The sequence below is a fragment of the Lissotriton helveticus genome, chromosome 7, assembly GCF_964261635.1.
Source record: "Lissotriton helveticus chromosome 7, aLisHel1.1, whole genome shotgun sequence".
NCBI lineage: Eukaryota > Metazoa > Chordata > Amphibia > Caudata > Salamandridae > Lissotriton > Lissotriton helveticus.
Window position 1 is genome coordinate 279,928,118 of NC_136068.1, and position 19,128 is coordinate 279,947,245.

Genomic DNA, 19,128 nt, shown 5'->3' on the forward strand with positions numbered 1-19,128 from the left:
AAGACTTGCGAAGGATGGGTAAACAAAGGAAAACAACCCTTTGAGACTGAGAAAATTGCACGGTGAATCAAACATCCCAATAGGGGAAGAGTAACAAGAACACTAAAAAAAAAAACATTTCACAATTCAAAAAGTATTGGGCAAGTTTACATTTATTGGACCTTTGTGTGGAGAGAAGTTTCAAGATTTTCACAACTAACTTATATTTGTTACGGACATAAACGAGTATAATTTACTGTGTCACTCACTGTGAGATGTCACCTTAGGACTGCACAACAACAGTGGAGGAAATAATTACAGATTGTTCTAGCCTTCATTTCACGTTTCCCATGTACATATGCTTAGCCTGTAAAATAACAAACAGGAATCCTACATTTTATTAAGTGAATAGGGATGTATGAGTTGAATATATGTGCATTGGAGTGTCACTGGTGCCTATTCACCATACTCGGACCACTAAAGAAAAGGATACAACCAATATAGTATGAATAATCTTTGACACTTTAGTGCCAAAACAGGAATTAAAAAATAGGAATTAAGGGGTGTTATGCTCTAAATTTACATAATTATAACATTATATATTATGGATGGTTTACAGATGGTGGAGCCACAGTCTTGGGGAGAGTATTTTCTGCAAGTCTCCAGTTTAACAGGGCCACCATTAAATAATTCCACAGTATAAAGAGAAAAGCATGACATGTAACAATGTACTTCTGGTTGCTGGCACATTGGTTTGAAAAACATTTTAGGGGGTGTGATACTCTCTTCTACAGTTAATGAGCTTTTGTGTCCCACAGTTTTGATTGACATTGTAGACTCCTCCCTGTAGCTTCATTAAAAAGTCCCAGAATGCTTCATTTTCAAGTTTTTAACATCAAAATTTACATATAAGCATCATGCTATTTGCCCGCTTCTCTGGGAATGGCTAGAAGGGTAACAGCATGGGTAAGATTTTGAGGATTTTGTTAAAAACTTACATGTATCATTAAATCAGGATCACCTCTGGGTCTCTGTTCTGTGAAAACACTGAAGACTATAATTTAGTTGGTGGGCCTGCCTTTTCTTAATGCTGGGAGCCGTAGAGGGCTTTATAACACCGCCAGAGGGTCACTCCCCTTCTAAAAAAACATTCAGCCCTTGATTGTGACTAGCCTTGCAAAATCTGCCCAATTTTCCTTTGATCAGTGACATTTTAAGACCTGCCTCATTGATCCTTGCTCATTTCCAGGAAATGTTCAAATCCATTGTACCAGTGAATCAGGGTTGAGGATGGTCCTGGACAATGTGTGATGGGAGATGGATGGCAACAGTGTTAAACTTCCAGTGGTGCAATACCACAAATATAGGCTCTCAGAAACTAGCAGTGTAAGCAGTGCAGAGTAAAGGACGACATTGGTTTGGACTGCCTAACTTCCCGTAAGTTTCTCAGAGGGCTGGGACTGATCAAGGTGCACGGAAAAGCGTGAAATATATGTGTGAGTGCCTGTTTATCCGATTACCTTGGCATCTGTTGGCTGTCAACCACAGACTCCTGGCAAACACCTAAATCCCTCCTTCTGTAGTCAGCCCTGGCACGTGGTGCTCCTATGGTGTTTATTATGGACTGTTATTTTATAGTGAGGCAAAACATGACCAACATTTGGTGGCATCAATCTGTATTTGCTTGGCACCTCTTCCATGGAAATGCAAACATTTGCATGTGTGTTAAGGTCTGCCATCTGAGGCAGTAGCATATGTGAGTGCTTCATATAACTGATATGTTGGTATTTGGAGGTTGAAATCACAGTCTCAGTGAAAGCTGGTATTTGGGTAAGGGTAGTAGATATTTGGTGGATTTCTTTCCCAGAAGATATGTAAAACTGATGTAAAACCATTTCCTTTTGAGTTGGGCAATTATTGCAAGTGGTATTTATTTGGGATCAGATGGCACTTGAATCTATATCTGCTATTTTATGAGTCTTAAAAGCCTTTATGTTTTTACCAATATATATAGTAAAGTGCACTGTAAAACGTGCTGTGTCATTTTTTTCCAGAATATTTTTCAGGGTGGACCTCCCCAAACCCTAAGGGAAGGGTTGAATAGTAGCGCACTTGCTTTGCCCACTAACTTGATGCGATTTTGGGTCAGTATTGGAAATGTTTATACCATAATGGCAGGATCTCTATCCAGGCCCCTGGATCGGTCACTACGTGACCACATTCGTCTCTCAGTCTCTTCACACATGAACATTTCCTCTTCATTGGGGTGGAGCAGTTATGTTCTGCCACACCCAAAAGCTGGAAGCAAATTAGATGCCAGGAAGCTCAGCTCATTGCATAAGGCACGTCGCTGTTAGACCTCCTCCCAAAATCTGTGTTTAAGCTACAATAGATAAGTTGGGAGCATATGAATCAGTTTATCTGCAATGCCTCATTAACACCAGGGATATTTGTATTGTCAAACAAAAAAATACAAATGCAGTGGGAAGCTATGTATCAAAGCAGAAAACATTCTGCCCACTGTCTACATTTTAGCTGCCCTGTGGGATCGGATCACTGAAGTTACTATCACCTAGATTCATCATCGGCATGTTTTGCGAGTCTGTAATAGCGATTATTAAGGAATCGCTATTACAGACTCGCAAAACGGGATTCAAGTAGAAATCGCAATATTTATTGGGATTCCTACAGCTTCCTTATTTGCGATTAGCTAATTGCTAATCGCAAATAAGGAATAACTCCACATTCATTCCTATGGGCCTGAATGCCCATAGGAATGAATGGGAACACATATCAATGTGCGAATCGCTATTAGCGAATCGCATTTTGAGTTTGCAATTTCAAGGGTGCAGGGGTGTCCAAAGGACACCCTGTTGCACCCCTGAAATGTTATTGGACGCTGGTGTTACGTACACACATGTCCCAAGGACATGTGTGTGTGTGACATACAACTTAGAAAAATGCACTTAAGTGCATTTTTCTAAGTTTCCGCTATTTACCACGGGGTTTCACTTTGCGGTAAATAGCGGCCCAAAATTGCGAATTCGCAATTTTTAAATGTTTCATGAATTGCATTTAAGGAATCTCAAATAGAGATTCTTTAAATGCAATTCCTCGCAAAATTGCGAATTCTATATTAGCGATTTTTGCATTTGGGATGATGAATCCCAAATGCAAAAATTGCGCTCGCAAAGGGCCAGATTCTCAGAATCTGGCCCTTTGCGAGCGCAATTTCCCTTGATGAATCTGGCTGTATATGATGTGCCCTCCAGAGAAATGCACCCATGACTTAAGTGATAATTTATATGTCAAGGGAAAAGAATGGAAACAGCGCAGTGTCTATTTTCCTGATAATAGATGTGTCCCTCTCTGGCTTTTTACCACCATCTGTATTTCAGTTATGCCAAGGCAGTTGATTGGTGGTATTATATTGTGATCTGACATGCCCGCTGGACCTCACACACTCTTGTCTCTCTATACATTGCTTTTGGACCTGCCCCTCAAACTTTTTACTGTGCTTCTCCCCTTTTTACTGAATTTGTTTTTGTTGGCTTGAATACTTTTGGCACCGTACCACTCCTGACCCACAATAACGTGCATGTGCTCATTCCCTAAAACACGGTTATATTGGCATATCCCCAATTTCCATGCTTAATTTACTTATAAGACCATAGTAAAGTGCACTATATGTGTCCCTGGCCTGTTAATTAAATGCTACTAGAGGGCTTGCAACACTGATTTTGCCACACATTTCAGTAGCCATTTAAACATGACTCAGGACTGCTGCTGCAGAGCCTGTTTGTGCAGTTTGAGTGCCATGTCGATTTGCCATTTGAAACCCCTTGCCAAGCCTTAAACTCCCCTTTTATTACACATACAGAATGCCTAAGGAAGGACTTAGGTAGTTCATAGGGTAGGCCGCTGTGTAAGAACAAGGCAGGACATGTACATTTTAGTTCTACATGTCGTGATAGTGAAAAAATGCCAAATGTGTTTTTTACTACTGTGAGGCCTACCACTCTCATAGTTTAACATTGGAAACTCCTTAATGCATTTATTACATGCAATTCCTGATTGATAAAGAGTAGAAAAGTCATGTTTGGTACTATAGCCTTGTAATTAGGAATCCTCTTTAATAGCACATTGGATTTATGATTACGACTGGTGTGGGGCAAGAGAGGCACTTTTGAAATTGAATGTGTTGGGTTCTGTGTTGGAAGTAGGAGGCGAACCAGTTTAGGACAGTGCCATTATGGCCGAAACAATCTTTGAGTGTGTTAAGCAAGGTTGAATGGTTAACTGTATCAAATGCAGCAGTGAGGTCGGGGAGAATGAGTAGGCAGGTCCCACCCTTATCCAGGTCGTGGTGGATGTCATCAACTATATTTAGCAATGCACTTTCAGTGCTGCAGCCTTTACGGAAGCCAGATTGTAGGGGGTTGAGCAGGTTGTAAGTGTCAATGTGTTTATCCAATAGAAGTAGTTCACATTTTTCAAGGGCTTTGGAAAGAAGGGGGAGGTTGGAGATAGGACGGAGGTTCGTTAGGTTCGTTTTTTTTTTTTTTTGGAATGGGTGTGATTTGTCCGAGTTGGAGGGAGACAGGGATGCACCCCGTGGAAAGGGAGGAGTTGATTATATTGGTCCAATAAGGGACAATGATGTGCTTTAGATCTTGGACGAGGGTAGATGGGAGCGGGTCTTTTGTATGAGAGGACGGTTTTAATTTGGATAAAATGTTAAAAACTTCAAGTTCCGAAACGGAGTGGAAATTCTGCCAGGAGGCATTATTTTAAGCTTGGGGTTGGTGAGGTAGGATTCAGGAGGGGTTGAGGAAAGTAGGTTTGGGGAGGAAGCGGGGGTAAAATTAGGGGGAGGGTGGTTTTGAGGTACCATCAAAGGATAATTGGGGGGTGGGAGGGATCTGAGTTAAAAGGAAGGATTGATCAATTTTGGCAATTTTTTTCGGGGAAGAAGTTCGCCATTTCTTCACATTCTTAGTGGAGGCCGTCAAGTTGAGGGGGCAGGGGAGGGTTGGTTTGGTTTCTAACAATGTTCAACAGTTCTCTGGGTCTGTTTTTGGCACGGGCGAGTTGTGAACGAAAGAAAGATTCCTTTTCAGAGAAAATGTGTTTCTTTCAGGTAGATCTAGCGGTTCTAAGGAGGGCAGGATGGGAGGGGGAAGGGCGTGGTCTCCATGTTCTTTCAGCTAGTCTAAGTGCATGTCTTTCATTGTTGAGGTCTGAGTTAAACCATGATTTGGAAGGGATATGTTTTTGGGTTTTAAGTTTGGGCTGGGCAAGTTGATCTAAAACCTCGGAGTCAGTTTTATTAAAGTGCTCAGTGAGCTTATTGGCATTGAGAGAGGGTGGGGTGAGACGAAGTTGAGTTTAGAGTTTGGACTCCAGTACACCAGGGGGATATGATTAAGATTTCTGGTCACTATTGTGGCTTTGTTGTTTTTAGCTGGGGCGGGAGGTGCTGAAGGGGAAATCATGAACAATATGAGGTGACGGTCAGACCAGTCAATTGGGAAGATGTTGGATAGGGATGCCAAGTCAGTGTTTGAAATTATGGCGTCAAGAATAGCCCCTTTAGAGTGGGTTGGGGAATGGCAAAGTTGTTTGAGGTCGCTAATCTTGAGAAGATTAGTGAGAAGGTTGATTGTGGGATCCTCGGGTTCGTTCTAGTGAAGGTTAAAATCTCCAAGGAAGAGATTTTTAGAGTTAGAAAATAACAATTGCATAAGGTCAGATAGCAGATAGTTCCTCAGTGAAGGGAAGAGGATAACCAGGTGGGTGGTAGATATTGGGTAGTCGTATTGGGGGAGAGCCTTAAATCTTAAGTTTGGCTCCAAGGTATTCGAAGGTTGTATAGTCTGTGTTCCTGACTAAGGAGAGCAGGAGTTCATTTTTAAAGATAATTGCTAAACCACCTCCTATTTTCTCAGGTCTGTCTTTTCTGATGATAGAGTAACCCAGGGAGGGGAGGAGAGTAAGTCGAGGGTGGGTCTTGAGTGATCTTTGAGCCAGGTTTCCGTGAGGAAGGCGACTTCAATATCTTCGCTAAGAATGGTTTTAGATATTTCTGTTGCAAGTCGAACAGCCGAGCGGCAGTTCACGAGCATGCAGGCCAGGGGTTTAGGGATCATTTTCGGGGTATAGCACGAGTGAATGGAGTTAAGTTGAGGGGGGTGTCTGGGGGAGCTGGGAAAAGAGTGGATTCTGCTAATCCCATAATAAGTGGGATGTTGGAGTGAGGAAAAGAAGGATCCTTAAGTGAGCATTTTTTAGGTAGGAGTTGCAGAAGTCGGAGAGGTCAGAAGTGAAGTAGTCACTCAAGGTGCGAAGAGGCCTGTGTGTATGGTTGTGTAGAGGCGTGGTTTTCCAATGTTTGGGATAAGGGAGCTTTTGAGGGCCATAGCATGTAGAGGAGGACCAAGAGGGGCGGGTTCTAGGGTTGAGGGATTTGAAGTTTTTGAAATCCTCTCCCAAGTCGGACAAGTTCGGTAACCAAGGTAGAAATATTGCAGTCAATGTTGCAAAGTGACTGGGTTAAAAGAGTGAGGTGGGATGTGGTTGGGGCAGAAGGAGGGGAGGAGGTATGTACTGAGTTGTCCGGGGAAGGAGGTTTGGTGTTCATAGAGGGTGGGAGGCAGGGGGGGGTGAGAGGAGTACTGAGACAGTGGTAGTGGGGGAGGCCTGGGGAGAGGAAGGAGGAGGGAGGAGTGATCCGCCTTTGGGAGGGAGGGAGGAGCATGGAGAAGGACAGGACAGTTATAGAGGTAGGAGATGGGAAGTGAGGAGCGGAAAGGGCATAAGGGGTGGGGGGAGACGCAACATCAGGTTTGGGGGTTGGAGTGTAGTTCGGCGGAGGGAGGAGTAGGGGCATGAGGGGTATAATAGTGCGAGCTAGGAGGGGAGCTTGGGGGAAGGAGAGGGGTTTCAGATGGGTTTAGGGGTTGGAGGATACCGGTCATTGGGGGCATGGTAGTTTGGGGGATGGTGTGTGAATTAGAGATGTTTCAGAGTGGATTCAAGAGAGGGTGATAGAATAGAGGTCGTCCATTGGAGCAACGCAGATTCCTTCGATCCTCCACAGCTTTCATGCTGTATGTCCCTCGGACAAAAAAGGCCACTTGGGGAGACAGGTGTTTCACTACAGCCACTGCTAAATTGTGGAACACCCTCCCACTCCATATTAAAACCGCCCCCACGCTCCTTAAATTCCGAAAAAGCCTCAAGACATGGCTTTTCTCTTCTGCCTAACCATTCCGTCAAAGTGTAGGGAGTTCTGTGATCACCAGCGCCGAGACACCTGTATGGGTATTTGCGCGCTTTAAAAATAGCAAAAAATAAATAAAATAAATAAATAGAATGGGATATATCATTAAGGTTTGATACGTCTAGGGGTGAAGGGTTGGCATCGGGAAGGCAGGGGAGAACAAGGAGGGGTTCTGGGGTTGGGAAGATGTGGGGTGAGGAGTAGGTATGGACAACTGGTGGGATAGGGTGCTTAAATGGTGCTCGAAGATGGTGAGGTGATGTTCGGAGGCTCTTATCAGGAAGTTACCAGTTTTGAAAATGGAGATGTCCTTTTCACCTTGAAAAATTTGAGAAAAAGTAGTAGACAGTTTGAAACCGTAAGGTTTTTTGCTTGATTAAGATACTGGGAGGGGGCGTAGGAAGGTGCTTTTCCGTTTGGATGGTCGTTTGGAGTAGAAAATGTAGTTGGTTTTTATAGGGGACATGAGGCTGTGAAAGGTATCAATAATTAGGGTTTCAGGATGCCGGATTAGTAATTTATGTTTAAAAAATTTCTAGGTATTTGTGGAAGGATGAGGAGGGTAAGGAATGGTCCAAGAGTTGGGCCATGTTTGGTGAGGGAGGGGTCTTTGGAGGTGAGAGCGGGATAGAGGTGGAACGTAAGAACGGGATTGAGGTGGGACGATCAGTCAGTTAGGTGGAGGAGTCTGGGAGAAAAGAAGGGAGGGAGTGATGTAAAGAGATTTAGGTGACAGCGAGGAGCAAGGCGTAGGGGGGTTGATGTAAGAGGGTGAGGTATGTGCTTGAGGGAAAGGATAAGGAGATTTAGTGACAGGAGTGTAAAGTCAGTGGGAGAAAGAAAGTGAGTGGGAAAAATACAGGAGGGCGGATTGACAATTTGGCATGATAAAATTAGAAAGTATTAGAATGAGATTAAAGACCTGGATGGGGTTGGATGCTGGAAGGAGTAGTGGGAGAAGTATTTAGGGGGACTTGAGGAAATATGAGTAAGTGTTCTAATAGGGAGTATCATTCCTACTGGGGGTGAGAGAAACAAATCGCCATAGTAGCACCAGAGTAGTGTAGAGATCATACTACTTAGCAGAGTGGCAATAGGAAAGAAGAGAAACAAAATTAAAATTAGTAAAAGATAAAAAGAACAACAAAAATTGGGCACTTTAAATAGAGCATTTTAGCATCAGTCAGATTATTACATGCAGTTACTAGTGTTTAGAGATCAAACTAATTAGCAATGAGGAAATAAGTAAAAACGAGCAGCACAGAAATTAGATCAACAACGTCAGAGTCAAAAGTACAGAGTCAATATGTTAGGAGAGGGTGAAGGTGACGCAGCGATGGTATCCAGACAGAAAAGCCCAGGGGCTCGCTCATTAGTCCGTGGAAAACGAGGGCTCATAGGTAGAGGAGGCAGATCAAGTCATGGACCTCCTCCAGAAAGCAGACAGATGGTAGAGGTCTGCAGTTTCAGAAGTGGAGGGGAAAGGTCAGTCGCTATTTTGGAGGGATTTGTCAGGGCTCAGGGGCCATGGCGTTGTGACAAGGCCAGGATTCCCCAAAGACGGAAACCGGCAGGAATTTAATGATGCCACAGTGTGGGGTCAAGCCGGTTTCCGGGTAAGGCAACAAATTCAGCAGCTGAGGAGATGGTTTAGAGGTGCTCCGGTGCCCCAGTAGAATCATTAGGCAAGTGGGGGGGAGATCAGTTGCCATTTGGAGGTATTTGTCAGGGCTTGGGGCCATGGGGGCGTGACAAGACCAAGGAATCCGCAAAGATGGAAACCGGCAGGAATTTAGCAATGCCACAGTCGGGGTCAGGCCAGTTGCAGCATCAGGCAACAAATTCAGCAGCTGGGGAGATGGTTGAGAGGTGCTCTGGAGCCCCGATAGAATTTGTAAGGCAAGTGGAGCAGTGGGGCTGATGCCAGGCCAGCTTAGACTTACTGAGACTGGGGGTGGTGGACTCCTTTGACTCGGACACAAAACTCACCCTCGCACAGCCGGATGAGTTCTGGAGGGTTCACGCTCGAGAGAGGTCAAGGCCAGGGAATGACTCACTTCCCTGTTACGTGGAGAAGCGCACCCAAGGTTTTATTTCCTGGGTGGGAGCGCAGAAGACCATGCAGTAGATTGCAGGAGGTCTGCCTCGGAGGGCGAGGTCCATTGAGTCCCAGGCCTGGCAGGGGGCATGGACGAAGATGACGGATTACTGGAGAGCACCACAGGAGGGGCTGAAACAGCGCCTCCAGTCCCCGTTTGATGAGGCATCGGGGGGCCGCTCCTGGAACCAAGAAAAACGGTGTCAGACTGCTGTCGGACACCTCGGGACAGCTTCTGCTGGCGTGATCCGGTCGCTGAGCAGCGAGGTGGGCACAGATAGTAGGAGGACGGCTTCGGAGGGCAAAGCCCTGTGAGCCCCAGAGCCATCAGGGTACCAGAGGGAAGGCGTCGGATTACCGGAGAGCTCCATAGGTCAGGCCAGAACTGAGCAGTGCCTCCAGTCCCCGTTCGTTGAGGCACCGGTGGGCCATTCCTGGCACCAAGAAAAAACAGTGTTGGATTGTTGTCGGACACCTCAGGACAGATTCGGGCTGGCATGATCTGGGAGCTGAGCAGCAAGGAGGGCACAGATTGTAGGAGGAAGGCATTGGAGGGCAAGGGCCTGAGAGTCCCAGAACCGGAAGGGGGCCAGGGGAAGGCGTTGGATCACCAGAGAGCTCCACAGGTCAGGCCGGAGCTGAACAGTGCCTCCAGTCCCTGTTTGTTGAGGCACCGGTGGGCCTGTTCCTGGCACCAGTGTCGGATTGCTGTTGGGCACCTCAGGACAGCTTCGGCTGGCGTGATCTGGGAGCCATACAAAAGGGGATGATGGACGGAGCGTTTGAGCAAATCAAACACTCACCCCCAGTCAACTGATCTGGGTTTAATCCATCACCATTCTTTAGCCCACTCAGCCATCCCATTTCAGACATGGCTATATGCAAATCAGTCTGACCCTGTGCCTCATGGGAACAGTCCAGCCCGAACTGCCAAGCCATGTCTTCCATGGACCGGAAACAAGCATCCTGGGACCGGTTTCGGATTCATAATCCTCATCAGCCAGGCTATCTTGATTCCAGTGGCCAAGTGAGCAAGGGACTCACGTCTGAGCATACCCTGCCACACTTAGGGCGAACAAAGCGATACAAAAAGGGATGATGGACGGAGCGTTTGAGCAAATCAAACACTCACCCCCAGTCAACTGATCTGGGTTTAATCCATCACCATTCTTTAGCCCACTCAGCCACCCCATTTCAGACATGGCTATATGCAAATCAGTCTGACCCTGTGCCTCATGGGAACAGTCCAGCCCGAACTGCCAAGCCATGTCTTCCATGGACCGGAAACAAGCATCCTGGGACCGGTTTCGGATTCATAATCCTCATCAGCCAGGCTATCTTGATTCCAGTGCCCAAGTGAGCAAGGGACTCACGTCTGAGCATACCCTGCCACACTTAGGGCGAACAAAGCGATACAAAAGGGGATGATGGACGGAGCGTTTGAGCAAATCAAACACTCACCCCCAGTCAACTGATCTGGGTTTAATCCATCACCATTCTTTAGCCCACTCAGCCACCCCATTTCAGACATGGCTATATGCAAATCAGTCTGACCCTGTGCCTCATGGGAACAGTCCAGCCCGAACTGCCAAGCCATGTCTTCCATGGACCGGAAACAAGCATCCTGGGACCGGTTTCGGATTCATAATCCTCATCAGCCAGGCTATCTTGATTCCAGTGGCCAAGTGAGCAAGGGACTCACGTCTGAGCATACCCTGCCACACTTAGGGTGAACAAAGCGACACAAAAGGGGATGATGGACGGAGCGTTTGAGCAAATCAAACACTCACCCCCAGTCAACTGATCTGGGTTTAATCCATCACCATTCTTTAGCCCACTCAGCCACCCCATTTCAGACATGGCTATATGCAAATCAGTCTGACCCGTTGCCTCATGGGAACAGTCCAGCCCGAACTGCCAAGCCATGTCTTCCATGGACCGGAAACAAGCATCCTGGGACCAGTTTCGGATTCATAATCCTCATCAGCCAGGCTATCTTGATTCCAGTGGCCAAGTGAGCAAGGGACTCACGTCTGAGCATACCCTGCCACACTTAGGGCGACCAAAGCGATCTGGGAGCCAAACAGCCATGAAGACACAGTGCGGGCCAGTCGGATCCTTGGTGAGTCAATTTCTAGAGGCAAGCCACTTTAGAGGTAATTTTGTTTAGTTTCCTTTGATCAGTAGTTGAAGATGGTAAAAAAGGGGTCGGATGGTCGGGTAAACCAGGGGATAAATACCGATTTTGTATTCCCCAACCCGGGAGCTCGTTGGGAGAGTTCCTACTCGGCGACCATCTTGCCCTCGCATTGATCCCCGAAGGACTACCCTATCTTCAATCAACCCTCAGACTAAAATATTGTGTTTCACTGCCATAACAATGGATATATCTAAGAGTATTGGGTAATGCCCCTTCCAATGTGCTCTAGATGAAAGGTAACAGAAAGGTCATATGGTGATTAGTGTTTTGGGTTACTGTACATATGCGGATATGTTAGAATTTCCACATAAACAAACTCAGCCAAATCACCTGCAGCCAAGAAATAAGGACCCTTCTTTGAAGGCACCACTAAAACTAATTCTGATTTAACCATTCAGTCAAAAAATGGCAAGAGGTGACAGTCAGAGAAGCTAGAGGATGGGAAGTGAACATTAGTGTCTATATACAGAGGAGGTATGTCTCAGATCATTTAGAATGGGTGCAAAAGTAGTAACTGGAGTCAATGATTAAACTAATGGCAGAAAGGTGAGGGAATGATTTGTAAAGAGACATCAAATAAACAGCAAACGGCTCAAACAATGAAGCAAGAAAAAGCCAAAAAAATGATCTTATGGCTGTGGATCCATGTAGGGTGCTTTATAGACAGATATACATATGAGTAAACAGTAAGGAGGGGGTTAAATATTGGAAAGATGTTGCAAGGAAAGCCCTTACTAGTCACACTGGTTCCTGGAATGACCAAAACCCAGCAAAGGAAAATGTTGCCAGGCGCATCTCACACCCCATATGTTTCTCAGTCATCACACTTTCCTGTTTATAAAGCACCATGATTAATTTCTCACCTGGAGGCTAATTGAAGGGTGTTCCACCGTGATTGTCTTTTGCACCAGAAATGTTGCCTGCCCTTCAGCTTCACAGACAGCATTGAAGTGGACATTGTAATTATCTTTTGACAAATACTTTTCATATTGGCAATAAGTAACCGTAAATGGAATCTCCTTTTCTGTAAAGATATAGCAATTGACAAAAAATGAGTGCGATAATAAAATTGTACATTTTGATCTTCCATACATAACACAGATTATAAAAGAAATCCTAAGGCATGCAAACCACCACACTACACTTAACTATTGAACTGCCAAAGAAGGAAAGTGGAAAGAACCAACTATATGGTAAATTACCTTCTGCAGGACCAAGCTTGACTGAAGTTTTCTCCCCAGAGACCTCAGTTGTCATTGTCCCATTGTACAGCATGGATGAGGCGCAGATGTTCACCACTACATTCTTGGCATGCTCTGTGCTTGAGTTTTTGAGGATGAGGATCAGGTTGACATCCTCACCAAAATGAATGGACTGAATGATCTTAAATTTCCCTGAGACATCTAGCTTGGCTGATGCAGTGGCATCGGCACAAGCATCAGCTGCAGCCTTCGCCCTTGATGTAGGTGGAGGAGCGGATCCAAACAGCTTGTTATATGCCTTTGTGAAAACTTCTCTCTCCTTCTTGGAACCTGAGCAGAATCAAAAGAAAATGGAAAACTCCATGAGCAGATTTAGTATAAAGTACAGCATTGTGTTGATTCTGTTGCTGCAAAGGCAGCATTGCACTCATATGAAGATGTTTCTGCATATATATCTTTTTTCCCACATGCTGAGAGAAACAGGAAAGTTGAAGTGTTCCTATCAAGACCTTATGAGAAACACCATGCAAGACTTCTACGGAACACATTTTGTTTGCTTCAACAAACCCTCCCTGCCTGGTTTTATGAAATGCACAACCTCCATTTTGTCTGCAACAATATCATCATTATCAGATAACTGGTGCTTACATTGATGTGTATGTTGAGGCCTAGGAGAAAACACTCATATATGGTCAGTGGTAGAAGCACATTTATGAAGGGGCAAGCATTGCTCATTTTAGGCCAAATTTGGAACTCACTTTTATTCCATATAGTCTGCTCGCAAATTTGTGCTACGCTGGTAATGCCAAGTGTAAGCTAACTGTTGGAAGCCAAATTTATGCCAGATGGCAAAGAAGCAATTTTGAGGCACGCCCCGTGACATTGAGACAGGCAACATAACTGAAGATTAAAACTGACATGATTACTATACCAGGCAGTTTCATTCTAGTGTCAACTAGAATTGTATATACCATAATCCCCAGGGAACTGACCGAGGACACATTCAGGTGTAAAGGGAGACGCGCCTTGCAGCATGAGTTTGGTATTTTGTATCTTAGCATGAGGAGAAGATAATGTGTTTTCCCCTTCATGCTACATAATTACTCATGATTTCTTGGAAAGGATTTTCTTGATCAAGGTGTTACATAGCCACTCTTTGCAGGTGTTCTAGTTTCAAGTTCATTTTATTTGATTTGGTTCTCCACTGAGGACCACAAATATTTAATACACCATATTCAATTTTAAACCACTTTGTTAAACAGTTTTCATTCTAATACAAAGTTAAAAATAATTAAAAAAATTTAAAAAGGTTATACCATACAAATTCATTTGGCGGAGCTTTACATAGGATAATCAATTCGTGAGCTGTGTTGATTCTACATTTAGCGTAGATTGGTTGTAGAAACCTTTTTCTTGCCATAGCAACTGTTGCATTTGGGCAGGTGAACAATAGATGCTCTAAGTCCTGCTCTCCACCGTTACATAGATTACAATTAGTGCTTTCTTTTAAGTGCCACCTATGTGTTAGTGTTTTTTCCGGAAGTATTCCTAATCTGAGCAGCACAATCGATCTCCTAGCCCCATGATTAAGATTAAATTTTATATACTGTTGAGGTTTCTTGAAAACAATAGATTGAGCGACATTTTTATAAAGAGGCAATTTAAAACAGTGCTGAACGTCAAGGTCAAAGCTGAGTCTTGGGGTAAAATGTTTTAGGAAGAGTTTCAGGTGGGCAGGTGTCCAGGATAGTAGCAAGTTAGTATTAGTCTCTGAAAGTTTGAAAGCAGTTAAAGACATTTCTTGTAAATACATGCTTCGATGAATCGCGTTCCAATGTTTCTATTTTAAGCAAGGATAGGAGCGTTCCTTAATCTGCATGTAGGAGGTTGTATGCCCACCTGATGATATTAGCAATTCCTCTGGCATAGGCACTAGTTAATGAATACTCTAGGCAAAGGGCTTGTACTGGTACCGCCTGGGACAGCTTTGTGAGTTTCCGTAAGATCTTACCTTCTTTTAGATCTAAAAAGCTCCATTGGCTTATTGGTATATATTCCAGAGCGTATGATGTGTGGTGGAATCTTTACGCTATATACCTTAAGCATGGAGAAGAAGTGTCTTTGTCCAGAAGCGGCGTACAGTCTTAAAAGTACTCCCACATGCATGTCCGATTTCCGGGTCAAATTCAGAGTGTGGGGCCTGTTCTGTAAAGTCTTAGTAAAGATTCGACCTAGATAAGTGTATTCATTTACGACTTCCACCCTTTTTTCCCCTAGGAACCAATGGAATTTGATGCTCTTTTTCCTTCCTGAGAACAGGACTATTTTTGTTTTCGCAATTTTCGGGATTAGATAATTTTCCTCCGAGTATTTGTACAGTGCCTGGAGGCTCCTTTGCAGTCCAAATGGGGTTAGATCTAGTAAAATTATATCGTCTGCATATAACATCGTGTGTATTTTGTGGAAGGCAATTTTTGGAGGAAAGTTACACATCTGCTGAAAACGTTGAGGCAAATCACTAAGGTACAGGGAAAACAATAAGGGAGCAAGAAGGCATCCTTGCCTTAGGCCATTTGGAGGCGGGATAGAACTAGTGAGACCCTTTTCCCTTCCCATTTGAACCTGGCACCAGGTTTTTGTATGCAATGATATGAGTATGTGTAATAGTTTATCCGGGATGCCCATTTTGCCGAGTTTTCTCCAGAGTGTTCCTCTATCTACTCTATCAAATGCGGTGGAAAAGTCAATAAAAGCAGCATATACGACCTGAGATTTAGCTGTCATGTATTTATCTAAGATGGTTTGTAACACCGCAATGTTATCCGTGACCGAATGCTTTGGTCTAAATCCACCCTGATATAGTGGAATTTGTCCAGATGAAAAGGCCCAGTCTTTAAAGTGATCTAAAACTGTTGCAGTGAAGATTTTACCTGTTGCGTCCAAGAGGGCTATTTGCCTATAGTTACCAGGGTGTAGCCTTGTACCCTTTTTATGTATGGGTATTACTATACTTCCCTTCCATGATTTAGGGATTTCTCCAGTAGTGAAGATATAGTTAAAAAGGGGAGATAACATCTTGCTCCATTCTTTGGGGTTGCACTGGAGGACCTTGATCGGTATTTGATCTGGTCCTGAGGCTCCTGTTGTTCTCGCCTTTCTTATGTGTAGGTCAATTGAGAAAGGGCTAGATACTCCACTATTTAGTAGTTTTATTTCTGCATTCATAGTGAGATTATGGATCGTTTCTGAGTTGGTATTTAGCTTGTATATATTGGCAAGGTAAAGATCCCATTCCTTTGGGGGGACCGGGATAGCTTGTAGGGCTTTTTTCGTGCCCGTTTCTTTGGCGATGATGTTCCAGTAGGCTCGTTGGTTATTTTGCTTTGCTGCTATCTGCAGGTCTACCAAAATTTGGTCTTGTATTTTTCTCTTGTTTTTTCCCTTTTCTCGCTTGCGTTGATTTTTTATTTTGTTAATTTCTAGCTGTTTAGATGGAGAATATTCTAAGAACTGTTCTCTTATCAGTTTATTCAGAAGTTTTGTATTGGTCGCTAACTTTGGCCTTTTGTTTTGATTCTTTGTTGTTAATGATTGAATCGATTTTTCCTGCAATTTTTGTGTTAGCTTTTTGATGACCATTTTAAAGTTTGTTATCGGATTTGCAGAAAAGGTTACTTGCAGAAGTTGCGTTGAATCAATTATGTTGTTTATCTTGTTGAATGTAGCCGGATTCCAGTGAATACGTCTTTGGCTTGGGTTTGCCAGAACTGTGCTATGGTTGTACATAATTCGATTTGTCAAGGAAGATTGTATTCTCCACTCTGTTTTTGCTTGTAGGATGGCATGATCGCTACCATGGACAAAGTTAATTTTGAGTTGTACAACTGATCCATATAGGTCATAGCTACAGATCATATAGTCCAAAAGTGAGGGACTACTATTACCATGTCTTGTATATGAGGCGGGAACATCGCCTTCTACGTTGCCATTCAGTATTACTCCATTTAACATAGGGAGTGATGTTATTAGGATTTTTCCTCTTTTATCCGCCTTGTTTTCTTTAGGCAGTAGTGGAGTGGAGATACCCAAGGCCTCTTCTTTGTGCCAATCTGCCCATTTTTGTAATGACTGGTTAGATATTTTCCCATTTAAATCCCCCATGATAAAGAACGCTGGATAGCCTTGGTTCTCTAATGTTTGTTCAATGTCTTTTAAGATTTCTAAAGCAAGTGTGTCCATTTTTGCTCCATTTGGGATATAGATGTTAAAGATTAGTAGATCTTTTAAAGTTTCTAAAGGATTTGTCCGGTACTTGATCTTAATGCATTGGTGGTTATTTGAATTAGTTGGTATTATTTCTTGGGCCCATTTATAGTCTTCATTTAATAAGATCGCTATCCCTCCTTTCGCATGTCCCCGTTCAACCTGCTCTGCAATGGTATCGTATACAAAGTATTTCTCTTGGTTGAAGTTTTGTGTGGACCACGTTTCTTGGAGGGCCACTATAGCTGGGCAGTTTTTTGTTATTTCAGTCATTTTTTCTTTAGTTTTTCCCGCTATATTCCAAGAGGTGATCGTCAAGCCTGTGTTAAACGGGAAGTTTATTGACCTTGGTTTGTTTATTAGAGTTCAGGGTCTCCGAGATCCAGGTCCATGAGTATTCCCCCTTTTTTGTTTCCTTGCTGGGGATGTCTTCACTCCAGACTTCTCTTTTACCATTCTTTATAGAGACATATACATTTTCTGCAATTTGGTCTGGGGACTTGGTCATAATGTTAGAAATTTGCTTCGGTCACTGCGCTTTAAGATGTTCTTCTGTTGTGGGTTTTTTGTGAACTTCGTGCTGTAATATTGGGGTCAGATCGTAACCATATTTATGAAGGGTCTCGCTCTCCTTCAATATAATTCCTGGAATTACTGGAGACCAGAATTCTACAATTGCTGTCGTTGTTTTTGATTTTTCCGGGAACGTAACTAATTTTATTTCATTTTGCGTTAGCGATTGTAACGGTTGGATCTTTTGAAGCAGACTAATAATTCGACCACGATTGAGTGGGGCTTCGTCTACCGGAAATATTTCTGTAATTTCCAGAAGTTTAGGCCTAATTAACTCTGCTTGTGAATGCTTTTTCTGGGTAGGGACAGTTCTTTTTGGGATGTCTCTTAATGCCGGGCTTAACAGACCATGTCCTCCTGGAGAGAAATTCTTTGCCTTTGGATTTAGATTGTTCAGTTGGTTGATGTTAACAGTTTGGTGTTCTAGGGGGAAGTCCAGTTTCCTTCTAGTGGTGAAGACAGTTCCATAGCACGCGGTTCTCATGCTGAAACCAGCCTCAGTCCATGCAGGTAAGAGAGGTGGGGCCGGGTGGGGGGGGAATTCGACAGACTATGACAAGGGAAAATGATTTCTTAAATTTTCCCTTGTGGTCATCTGTTGAATCCCCCCCAACCCTGCCTCACCCACTACCACTCTAACCTGCACGGGCCTCTCCTGGTTAAAGCTTTCATTCCTTGATACCTCAAGGTACACTGAATGGATGCTCTTTGGGGGGGGGGGGGTTTGCATTCCTTTGGGCTGACATGCCCAGCAGGGGTTTAAATTCCAGAGAAGAGCGCATTTCAAGCACAGTTATTTCTATTCTGATTTCTGGTGATACACAGAATCAGCATCTATATTTTTGTTTCTGCTTTATGCTAAAGTGTAATGGAATTCATAAAACAATTCCCAAGTGAAATAATGTTCTACAAGACTTCTTTAAGGATTCGGCTGAAAAAAAGTCTGAGGAAGTGCGATTCTTGTTTTTTAGGTCGAGCCTGGGCATCGTTTTCGCCGGTATGCGAGCCATGCTGTATTGGAGTATGTACTTGAAGCCCGCCCACTCTCTGCCCATATTTGGCATTGGCTTGTCTCCTTGTCCTTCGTAAATACTGGCTTGGGATTCCATATTAGGCTTGTTAGTCCCTCCTTAGTACCTCCTTGTCTTTATTTGTAACCCCCCATGAGGACTGGCCCTTTAACTTTGGTTATTACACAGTATGTTTTCTTTAGTGTGTAAGCACTATTTTCTTTAATGAGTTTCTCTTACTGCAGGAGGGTGTCTCGTGCGCAGTTGTGACCACCTGGTTGTTTATTTAACTCGTAGCAAACAGGGAGCTCTTCAGGAGACATGGGAGACAGAAGTGGGCAACTCCACAATGCCTTCAAGCATTTGAAATGCAGCTGGTCTCGCATTGTTGAGAGTTTAAGTTATTCGCATTGTAAATGAGAAATGCCTTTTATTTATGTTTTAAAAACAAAAACATAAATAAAACGCATTCACATTTACAATCCAATAGCTCAAACTCTCGTTAATGCGAGACCTATTGC

General features: G+C 43.7%; 1 protein-coding gene across 1 annotated transcript in view; it reads right to left on the reverse strand.

Moving 5' to 3' along the window:
* LOC144769043 (protein-glutamine gamma-glutamyltransferase E-like) overlaps positions 1–19,128 on the reverse strand; it is a 175,096-nt gene that overhangs the window by 5,705 nt on the left and 150,263 nt on the right. The window contains exons 6-7 of the mRNA XM_078653038.1: positions 12,762–13,091; positions 12,423–12,583 (exon numbers count right to left, since the gene is read on the reverse strand). Coding sequence (XP_078509164.1) covers positions 12,423–12,583; positions 12,762–13,091 — 491 coding nt within the window. The remainder of the gene's footprint in view (positions 1–12,422; positions 12,584–12,761; positions 13,092–19,128) is intronic.